Here is an 11,366-nt window from a genome sequence, read left to right on the forward strand (position 1 = left end):
TCAGCAGACTGATGGCTTGGGGGTAGAAGCTGTTCAGCAGTCTGATGGCTTGGGGGTAGAAGCTGTTCAGCAGTCTGATGGCTTGGGGGTAGAAGCTGTTCAGCAGTCTGATGGCTTGGGGGTAGAAGCTGTTCAGCAGTCTGATGGCTTGGGGGTAGAAGCTGTTCAGCAGTCTGATGGCTTGGGGGTAGAAGCTGTTCAGCAGTCTGATGGCTTGGGGATAGAAGCTGTTCAGCAGTCTTATGGCTTGGGGGTAGAAGCTGTTCAGCAGTCTGATGGCTTGGGGTTAGAATCTGTTCAGCAGTCTGATGGCTTGGGGGTAGAAGCTGTTCAGCAGTCTGATGGCTTGGGGGTAGAAGCTGTTCAGCAGTCTGATGGCTTGGGTATAGAAGCTGTTCAGCAGTCTGATGGCTTGGGGGTAGAAGCTGTTCAGCAGTCTGATGGCTTGGGGGTAGAAGCTGTTCAGCAGTCTGATGGCTTGGGGGTAGAAGCTGTTCAGCAGTCTGATGGCTTGGAGGTAGAAGCTGTTCAGCAGTCTGATGGCTTTCGGGTAGAAGCTGTTCAGCAGTCTGATGGCTTGGGGGTAGAAGCTGTTCAGCAGTCTGATGGCTTGGAGGTAGAAGCTGTTCAGCAGTCTGATGGCTTGGGGGTAGAATCTGTTCAGCAGTCTGATGGCTTGGGGGTAGAAGCTGTTCAGCAGTCTGATGGCTTGGGGGTAGAAGCTGTTCAGCAGTCGGATGGCTTGGGGGTAGAAGCTGTTCAGCAGTCTGATGGCTTGGGGGTAGAAGCTGTTCAGCAGTCTGATGGCTTGGGGGTAGAAGCAGTTCAGCAGTCGGATGGCTTGGGGGTAGAAGCTGTTCTGCAGTCTGATGGCTTCGGGGTAGAAGCTGTTCAGCAGACTGATGGCTTGGGGGTAGAAGCTGTTCAGCAGTCTGATGGCTTGGGGGTAGAAGCTGTTCAGCAGTCTGATGGCTTGGGGGTAGAAGCTGTTCAGCAGTCTGATGGCTTGGGGGTAGAATCTGTTCAGCAGTCTGATGGCTTGGGGGTAGAAGCTGTTCAGCAGTCTGATGGCTTGGGGATAGAAGCTGTTCAGCAGTCTTATGGCTTGGGGGTAGAAGCTGTTCAGCAGTCTGATGGCTTGGGGTTAGAATCTGTTCAGCAGTCTGATGGCTTGGGGGTAGAAGCTGTTCAGCAGTCTGATGGCTTGGGGGTAGAAGCTGTTCAGCAGTCTGATGGCTTGGGTATAGAAGCTGTTCAGCAGTCTGATGGCTTGGGGGTAGAAGCTGTTCAGCAGTCTGATGGCTTGGGGGTAGAAGCTGTTCAGCAGTCTGATGGCTTGGGGGTAGAAGCTGTTCAGCAGTCTGATGGCTTGGAGGTAGAAGCTGTTCAGCAGTCTGATGGCCTGGGGGTAGAATCTGTTCAGCAGTCTGATGGCTTGGGGGTAGAAGCTGTTCAGCAGTCTGATGGCTTGGGGGTAGAAGCTGTTCAGCAGTCTGATGGCTTGGGGATAGAATCTGTTCAGCAGTCTGATGGCTTGGGGGTAGAAGCTGTTCAGCAGTCTGATGGCTTGGGGGTAGAAGCTGTTCAGCAGTCTGATGGCTTGGGGGTAGAAGCTGTTCAGCAGTCTGATGGCTTGGGGGTAGAAGCTGTTCAGCAGTCGGATGGCTTGGGGGTAGAAGCTGTTCAGCAGTCTGATGGCTTGGGGGTAGAAGCTGTTCAGCAGTCTGATGGCTTGGGGGTAGAAGCTGTTCAGCTGTCTGATGGCTTTGGGGTTGAAGCTGTTCAGCAGTCTGATGGCTTTCGGGTAGAAGCTGTTCAGCAGTCTGATGGCTTGGGGGTAGAAGCTGTTCAGCAGTCTGATGGCTTGGAGGTAGAAGCTGTTCAGCAGTCTGATGGCTTGGGGGTAGAATCTGTTCAGCAGTCTGATGGCTTGGGGGTAGAAGCTGTTCAGCAGTCTGATGGCTTGGGGGTAGAAGCTGTTCAGCAGTCGGATGGCTTGGGGGTAGAAGCTGTTCATTAGTCTGATGGCTTGGGGGTAGAAGCTGTTCAGCAGTCTGATGGCTTGGGGGTAGAAGCTGTTCAGCAGTCGGATGGCTTGGGGGTAGAAGCTTTTCAGCAGTCTGATGGCTTGGGGGTAGAAGCTGTTCAGCAGTCTGATGGCTTGGGGGTAGAAGCTGTTCAGCAGTCTGATGGCTTGGGGGTAGAATCTGTTCAGCAGTCTGATGGCTTGGGGGTAGAAGCTGTTCAGCAGTCTGATGGCTTGGGGGTAGAAGCTGTTCAGCAGTCTGATGGCTTGGGGGTAGAAGCTGTTCAGCAGTCTGATGGCTTGGGGGTAGAAGCTGTTCAGCAGTCTGATGGCTTGGGGGTAGAATCTGTATCTGTGGAAATGTATATTTTTTTACAACGTATGCGTTTTGTTGAACATGTAACACTGTTCAGCGAATACAGAGTGAATCGAGACCATGTCTTTGGTTAAATGTCGGTCTGTTTGACTTTGGCACCGTGCTACGTCTCCAGGACGTTGATATGCTGCTCATCAGAACAAATCACTTTACATACACTGAGATGTTTTGTGATTAAGGAGTAGTGATTAGTGGGGGAGAAAAAAAAAAGCTCAGACATTTTCCTTCTCGGATATTAGACAACTTCACTAGTTGATAATGATTATCATGATATCTGTAATCGGTGATAAGCACCCTGTGTTCTGTCAACTCAACCACCAAATAAAGTTTATTGAACAGCAATAAATTGATAATCTTTCATAGGCTTTTATGTATGTTTTGATGATGAAGCAAACCTAATGTGGAAAAGGGGGAACAAGTTTGTGTGTGTGTGTGTGTGTGTGTGTGTGTGCGCACGTGCGCGTGTGTACGTGTGTGTGCGCGCACGTGTACGTGCGTGCGTGTATGTGTGTGTGCTTAGCCTATTTGTGAGTTACTGTGTGAGTGAGTGTGGGAGAATTGTGTCTCAATCTCAGTTGGTGAAACTGATACCAAATATTTGTAGTTCGTAGTTTTGTAGTAGACTATAATAAATAGATATAATGCAACATGTATTGATAATAATTATATGACCTAAAGGTTTACAGATATGATAACATTTGTATTGGTTTTGAACAAAAAGGCCTATGAGGCCATTTTCACTTTCATTTTTCAAAGGCGTGTGAATGGTCATGAATAAAAAATACAAATCCTAAACCATACTGTGCCTTACAGCATCAAACTAAATTGAAACATTTGATGTAGAAAATATTTCAGGTTAATGTATATTCTCCGTGTATAGTGCATTTATAATAGGTCTATTGGTCATTACTTCTTCCTTTTGGGAATACATTTTTTTTGGGGGGGGGGAAATCAGTTATATTTTATTTAATCGAGGAGAATTGATCAAATGTCCATGGACGGTATGAATGCTGAAATACATCATGATGGTTCAGAATCGAAACGATAGCGCCTTTTCTCTCACGGCTTGCGCTCGTTTATATTCCAATTCAGGCTGCTTCCTAGAATAGTTGACCAATTCGAAAATAATCTTCCCTCCAAATTTGTAATTGTAGAGTCGCCTATATAATGCAATGTTGGCCTAATTCAAACAACGATACATTTACTCCGAGTTGTCAGCTACATTTCTAAACATTTGGTTATTTATAGTGTCAGGTGCTTTGTGTGATAAAACAAAGTAACAAAATAACTGCGCGGTTATGATACATGATACATTACATATTATTATTTGTTTAGGCTACAAATGTATAGACGTAAAGTTATTTTGAGCCACACCACCCTAAACGGGATCCGTGGGACGTCCCAAATCTGATGTCACACTACTGAAGTGACATTTTATTAAACGGTTTTAGTAAGGGTTAAAGTTAGTTAATGATTATTGTTCAAGTGCAGGTTAGGGTTAGGGTTAGGGTAATGGACGTCCCAAGGTCTCGGATAGCACTAACTATTCTACGAGCGCCCAAGAAGTACAGTGTGGCGAGCTCGAGCGCACTAGCAGTGTGAACGGGACCGTAATGAACGCATTATAAAGCTGTCTGACCCGGTGTGTTCGCTGAGATTAGCCAATCAGAGTCTGGGCTGGAGAGCTTCAACAGCAGAGCGGTGTGACAACATTTGTCAGTTGCAGGTGGAGACGTATTAGCACAGGACAGGACAGGACAGGACAGGAGGAGAGGGAGGAGAGACTGGAAACACCGCCGGAGAAATTTGGCTATAACAAAGAAGGATATTGTCAAGAAAGTGATAACGTAACGTTTTATAATAATTTATTGAAAAAAACTGAAACATTCTGGGTAACAGCAGTTTTAAAACTCTCGACAAGATGTTCTATCATTTTGTCTAGAACAACTATTTCCGACAAAACTTTACCCAGAAGAATCATTCTAATTGCACAATTTGAGTTGGAGGAAAGTTTCAGGAAAGGTCTACAATGGCGAAATCTAAGAACTTTGGAATCGACGCGCTGTTGGCGCACCGGGACATCTCCCCGGGACTGCGTTTTGAGGACAGCCGCGTCTCTTACCACCCGTCGGAAACACCATCCCCGCAGAGGACCCACAACGGTATCCACATTCAGAACGGAATGATCCACAAACCGGGTCTACTGAACTTCTCCCAGCCGGGACTCACCCAGCTGTCTCAGGGGGCCATCCATGGAATGTATCCCACTCACATGTACCGCATCGCGGCCCTTGGGGGGCAGCACCCTGCCTTTACCTACCCCGGTTTTGCGCAGCATGCCCAGCAGTACCCAGAGCACCTACACCCAGCAGCTATGGCTGGGTTCCCGTTAGAACACTGGATTAGAGCCGGAATGACGCTTCCAAAACTAGGGGACTACGGTAGTAAGTAGCCTGGAGTGGTCCCATTTATATTTATTTGAATATAATTAAAATAAGTAACTCTGTCACTGTTCATGTTAGAAGTTTATTGTGTGATAACAAAAGTAGTGGTAAATAATGTATTAAGACTGAATGTTGTCTAACGCTTAAGACAAATGTTGCTGCTAAATTGTTTTGGTATAGCTTTTCATTTGAATTAATTTGCCCCTTTTGAATTAATTATTTGTACTTTTTATAATTTCATTGAACAATGTGTGAATTTACTACATTGTGTTATAATGTTAAATAAAAATATTCCCTTCGTGTTTTAGATCTTGCTATTTGGAATTATTCAAAATGATGAACTTCGTTTTAAATAATTTACAAAACATAAGCAGTCGAAAATAAACTATAATTAAATAAATAACATTTTAATTGATAGGCCATAGCCACGCGAGATGTTTAACAATTAGGTAACACCTGGGGGAAATAGGTCCACTTCCGTCAATAAAATCCCGGGATCATTTATTGCATTTTCATTAATATAATGGCTCTGAGTTTTATAGCCCTGCTTAAAGCAATATCTCGCCGTCCTCACATCACCTGCAAACTAAAGTCCATCAAAACGTATCATCAGGACAGCTTTTAAAGTTGACACTATTTCTATCTTAGTCCCATCCTCCTCTCTTACAGAACAGCTAAATGAACTTCAAACGATCAAGATCATGTAAAAAAAAAGAAAAAAAAAGAAGAATAAACAACAACAACAACAAAAAAACACACAAGTACACATATAAATAAAGAAATGTAGCCTGGGTTTTAGACCAGTACTTGTAAAACGCCAACTGCTAATGTAAAAACAAATAAAATAATAAATACATTTGATTGATTGAATTGTATTGATATAAAGAAGAATTTGATAACATGTAATAGGAATTATGTCAACATAGTATTCAGAATAAAACATATTATTATTATCATGAATAATAACATGTGAAAATAACCTCTCTCTCTCATGGTCTCCACTCCAGCCTCTTCTCAGGATAGTCTGATGGGGAAGTGTCGTAGGCCCAGAACAGCCTTCACCAGTCAACAGCTACTACACCTGGAGAACCAGTTCAAACTCAACAAATACCTGTCCAGACCTAAACGCTTTGAGGTGGCCACCTCTCTCGTGCTCACAGAGACACAGGTGAGCATGATGATCTCTGAACTGATTTTCAATCCTTTGCGTCATTGTTTGCCATTTTATTACTTTGTGTCAGGGATCATACAAAAATAACTATTGCTTCAAGATTTAGATACATAGTTCAGATCCATCTTCAGTCACTTAGAGGTCCTACACATTCAGACTCAACTAAAAATGAGCTGCAAGTTGTTTGACTGACATGCTTATCCTCATGTGATTGTTATGTTCTTTTCTGACGCTGTGTTCCGGTTCCGTTCAGGTGAAGATCTGGTTCCAGAATAGACGTATGAAGTGGAAGCGGAGCCGCAAGGCCAAGGAGCAGGCAGCCCATGTACAGGGGGAACACGACTGCCCACACAGGGGGAAGAACAGCACCAAGACTGGGTCTGGAGATACCCGGAACTCTGGTACCCTAGAGGATGAGGAGGATCTGGAAGCAGAAGAGGAAGATGAGGAGGATGTGTTAAGTGCTAGTACATTAGCAGCTGGAGTGGGTTTAGTGTCTCACCCCGCAAATTTCCTGAGGCACACCGTTACGGATCTCAGCTATAGTTCTCATGGTTTTTACTCAGAAGATGAACTAGAGGACCGTGGACCTGGGCTGGAGAGGAGGGTTGGGGTGGGTTTATGAGGAGAGTGGGATTGGAGAGGAGGGTTGGGGTGGAGCTGGAGGGGTGGGGTTATGAGGAGAGTGGGGCTGGAGAGGAGGGGTGGGGTTATGAGGAGAGTGGGGCTGGAGGGGTGGGGTTATGAGGAGAGTGGGGCTGGAGAGGAGGGTTGGGGTGGGACTGGAGAGGAGGGGTGGGGTTTTGAGGAGCGTGGGACTGGAGAGGAGGGTTGGGGTTATGAGGAGAGTGGGACTGGAGAGGAGGGTTGGGGTGGGGCTGGAGAGGAGGGTTGGGGTTATGAAGAGAGTGGGACTGGAGAGGAGGGTTGGGGTTATGAAGAGAGTGGGACTGGAGAGGAGGGTTGGGGTGGGGCTGGAGAGGAGGGTTGGGGTTATGAGGAGAGTGGGACTGGAGAGGAGGGTTGGGGTTATGAGGAGAGTGGGGCTGAAGAGGAGGGTTGGGGTTATGAGGAGAGTGGGGCTGGAGAGGAGGGTTGGGGTGGGGCTGGAGAGGAGGGGTGGGGTTATGAGGAGAGTGGGGCTGGAGAGGAGGGTTGGGGTTATGAGGAGAGTGGGGCTGAAGAGGAGGGTTGGGGTTATGAGGAGAGTGGGGCTGAAGAGGAGGGTTGGGGTTATGAGGAGAGTGGGGCTGGAGAGGAGGGTTGGGGTGGGGCTGGAGAGGAGGGGTGGGGTTATGAGGAGAGTGGGGCTGGAGAGGAGGGTTGGGGTTATGAGGAGAGTGGGACTGGAGAGGAGGGTTGGGGTTATGAAGAGAGTGGGACTGGAGAGGAGGGTTGGGGTCATGAGGATAGTGGGACTGGAGAGGAGGGTTGGGGTTATAAGGAGAGTGGGACTGGAGAGGAGGGTTGGGGTTATGAGGAGAGTGGGTCTGGAGAGGAGGGTTGGGGTTAGGAGGAGAGTGGGGCTGAAGAGGAGGGTTGGGGTTATGAGGAGAGTGGGGCTGGAGAGGAGGGTTTGGGTGGGGCTATGAGGAGAGTGAGATGTTTACTGTGCCCTATTCCCTATATTGTGCCCATAGGACTCTGGTCAAAAGTAGTACACTATATAGGGTGCCATTTGGGATACTACAAAAAAATGTCTCAACACTCACGAGCAGGTATCATCATCAACAGTCATGACTAGTGAAGAATGAGAATGTTATCCATAGTAGCCACTACTCGGCTCAGCAGTGGCCCGAAGACATTCACTAGTAAGTGGTTACAAGTAGTTATTCATTTTCTGTTCAATCGTAATTTGCGTTACATTCAACAAGAGGAGCACAAAAGGACTTGATACTAAAGGCTGTGTTTACACAGGGCAGTCCAATTCGGATCTTTTATTTTTTAATTTTTTTTTACACTAATTGTTCTTTTGACCAATCACATCGAATCTTTTCACATGAGCTGATCTGATTGGTCAAAAGACCAATTAGTGGGCGGGGGAAAAAAACAGACTTTGGCTGCCGTTGTGAAAGCAGCCCATTTAAGTCCACTAAGCTATTTTGTCGTACATCCGCCCAGTGTTGTCATACGTTTAGAGTCACATGCTATGTTGGTTCCTGAACAGCACTGCAAACTCTATTGTTTTTTTTTTATTTAACTCACAACAACAACAAAAACTGATTGTATCCAATTTATTATTTAATAGGCACCTACTACAGTCATTTCTTTGTATTTAACCTATGGAGATGGAAAACTTGTTTTTTTTTAATGAAGTTGAATATATGTTCTTTATGACAGAATATTAAAATGAGGTGAAATCAAAAGTTAATTTTGACCAAGATAAACCTCTCAAAAAGGCACTGAATTGGTGGAATGACCCGAGAGGTGTGATGTGATTGGAGCTAATTGGTGGAATGACCCAAGAGGTGTGATATGATTGGAGCTAATTGGTGGATCAGGACTTCATTACAGTGGTTAAGATGTGAAGCTGATTTTCCGGAGTTTCTCTGTGGACACGGACACGGTGTCAACATGAGGGATGGTTTATTACAGTCAGCATGAGGGATGGTTTATTAGGGTCAACACGAGGGATGGTTTATTACAGTCAGCATGAGGGATGGTTTATTAGGGTCAACATGAGGGATGGTTTATTACAGTCAGCATGAGGGATGGTTTATTACGTGTCAACATGAGGGATGGTTTATTACAGTCAGCATGAGGGATGGTTTATTACAGTCAGCATGAGGGATGGTTTATTAGGGTCAACATGAGGGAGGGTTTATTACAGTCAGCATGAGGGATGGTTTATTACAGTCAGCATGAGGGATGGTTTATTAGGGTCAACATGAGGGATGGTTTATTAGGGTCAACACGAGGGATGGTTTATTACAGTCAGCATGAGGGATGGTTTATTAGGGTCAACATGAGGGATGGTTTATTACAGTCAGCATGAGGGATGGTTTATTAGGGTCAACACGAGGGATGGTTTATTATAGTCAGCATGAGGGATGGTTTATTACAGTCAACACGAGGGATGGTTTATTACGTGTCAACATGAGGGATGGTTTATTAGGGTCAACACACGGGATGGTTTATTAGAGTCAACACGAGGGATGGTTTATTAGAGTCAACATGAGGGATGGTTTATTAGGGTCAACACGAGGGATGGTTTATTACAGTCAACACGAGGGATGGTTTATTAGGGTCAACATGAGGGATGGTTTATTAGGGTCAACACACGGGATGGTTTATTACAGTCAACACGAGGGATGGTTTATTACGTGTCAACATGAGGGATGGTTTATTAGGGTCAACACGAGGGATGGTTTATTAGGGTCAACATGAGGGATGGTTTATTAGGGTCAACACACGGGATGGTTTATTACAGTCAACACGAGGGATGGTTTATTAGAGTCAACACGAGGGATGGTTTATTAGGGTCAACATGAGGGATGGTTTATTACAGTCAACACGAGGGATGGTTTATTAGAGTCAACACGAGGGATGGTTTATTAGGGTCAACATGAGGGATGGTTTATTACAGTCAACATGAGGGATGGTTTATTACAGTCAACACGAGGGATGGTTTATTAGAGTCAACACGAGGGATGGTTTATTAGAGTCAACATGAGGGATGGTTTATTAGAGTCAACACGAGGGATGGTTTATTAGAGTCAACACGAGGGATGGTTTATTAGGGTCAACATGAGGGATGGTTTATTACAGTCAACATGAGGGATGGTTTATTACAGTCAACACGAGGGATGGTTTATTAGGGTCAACATGAGGGATGGTTTATTACGTGTCAGCATGAGGGATGGTTTATTAGGGTCAACACGAGGGATGGTTTATTAGAGTCAACACGAGGGATGGTTTATTAGAGTCAACACGAGGGATGGTTTATTAGGGTCAACATGAGGGATGGTTTATTACAGTCAACATGAGGGATGGTTTATTACAGTCAACACAAGGGATGGTTTATTAGGGTCAACATGAGGGATGGTTTATTACGTGTCAGCATGAGGGATGGTTTATTAGGGTCAACACGAGGGATGGTTTATTAGGGTCAACATGAGGGATGGTTTATTAGGGTCAACACGAGGGATGGTTTATTAGGGTCAACACGAGGGATGGTTTATTAGGGTCAACACGAGGGAGGGTTTATTACGGTCAACATGAGGGATGGTTTATTAGGGTCAACACGAGGGATGGTTTATTAGGGTCAACATGAGGGATGGTTTATTAGGGTCAACATGAGGGACGGTTTATTACCTAGTGTAAGAGTTTAATGATGAGATCAACTAAAAGACAAATAAGGTGCCTATGTAATGAATTTGGGTCTCAGGGGATAGAGAGGGTATTGGTTAAATGAGGGGAAAAATATGAATTAAAGATGAATTATTTCACTGGTTGAAGACAGAGAGAAACAGAACAATAGTGTGTGTGTTGAGGTTTATGGGTGGCCATATCCTACTCCAGGCTGGAGTGTAGTAAGGGGTGTGTTTGTTGGCGAGGCCGTGGAGATTGATTACACACACAAAAAAAGACTGTATCATCCTAAAAAAAAAAATAATTTGACTGGTATAAATGAAGTTTTCTCAATATGTTGAAACCAAATATATGATTCAATGCCAACTGTTATATATGAACCCTATATTTCAAGTTGCAAACTATTTCTTTGAACACTCAAGTTGAACCTATTCAGTAACATAAATACAGACTAATATTTCATGTAAATACAAAACATTTTTTCATCTTTTTCCAAGTAGATTTTTCACTTCGGAATTACTTACCCAAATGTCTTCAATTGGATTTACAAGCAACAAAATCAACAAAATCAACAAAATCAACAAAGTCAACAAAATCAACAAAATCAACAAAATCAACTAAATCAACAAAATCAACTAAATCAACAAAATCAACAAAATCAACTAAATCAACAAAATCAACAAAATCAACTAAATCAACTAAATCAACAAAATCAACTAAATCAACAAAATCAACTAAATCAACTAAATCAACAAAATCAACTAAATCAACTAAATCAACTAAATCAACAAAATCAACTAAATCAACAAAATCAACTAAATCAACAAAATCAACAAAATCAACAAAATCAACAAAATCAACTAAATCAACAAAATCAACAAAAACAACAAAATCAACAAAATCAACTAAATCAACAAAATCAACAAAATCAACAAAATCAACTAAATCAACAAAATCAACAAAATCAACTAAATCAACTAAATCAACTAAATCAACTAAATCAACAAAATCAACAAAATCAACTAAATCAACTAAATC

The 11,366-nt window shown here is 43.9% G+C and overlaps 1 protein-coding gene across 1 annotated transcript; it reads left to right on the plus strand.

The window, feature by feature from the left end:
• Window positions 1-2,937: 2,937 nt before the first annotated feature.
• LOC110501962 (motor neuron and pancreas homeobox protein 1) lies at window positions 2,938-6,647 on the plus strand. The gene is made up of 3 exons (XM_021579841.2): window positions 2,938-4,846; window positions 5,854-6,014; window positions 6,271-6,647. Exons 1-3 carry the CDS (start codon window positions 4,432-4,434, stop codon window positions 6,640-6,642), a joined length of 948 nt encoding a protein of 315 aa, XP_021435516.1. The 5' UTR covers window positions 2,938-4,431; the 3' UTR covers window positions 6,643-6,647.
• The last annotated feature ends 4,719 nt before the right edge of the window (window positions 6,648-11,366 follow it).

Source organism: Oncorhynchus mykiss, chromosome 22, assembly GCF_013265735.2.
Source record: "Oncorhynchus mykiss isolate Arlee chromosome 22, USDA_OmykA_1.1, whole genome shotgun sequence".
NCBI classification, from domain to species: Eukaryota; Metazoa; Chordata; class Actinopteri; order Salmoniformes; family Salmonidae; genus Oncorhynchus; species Oncorhynchus mykiss.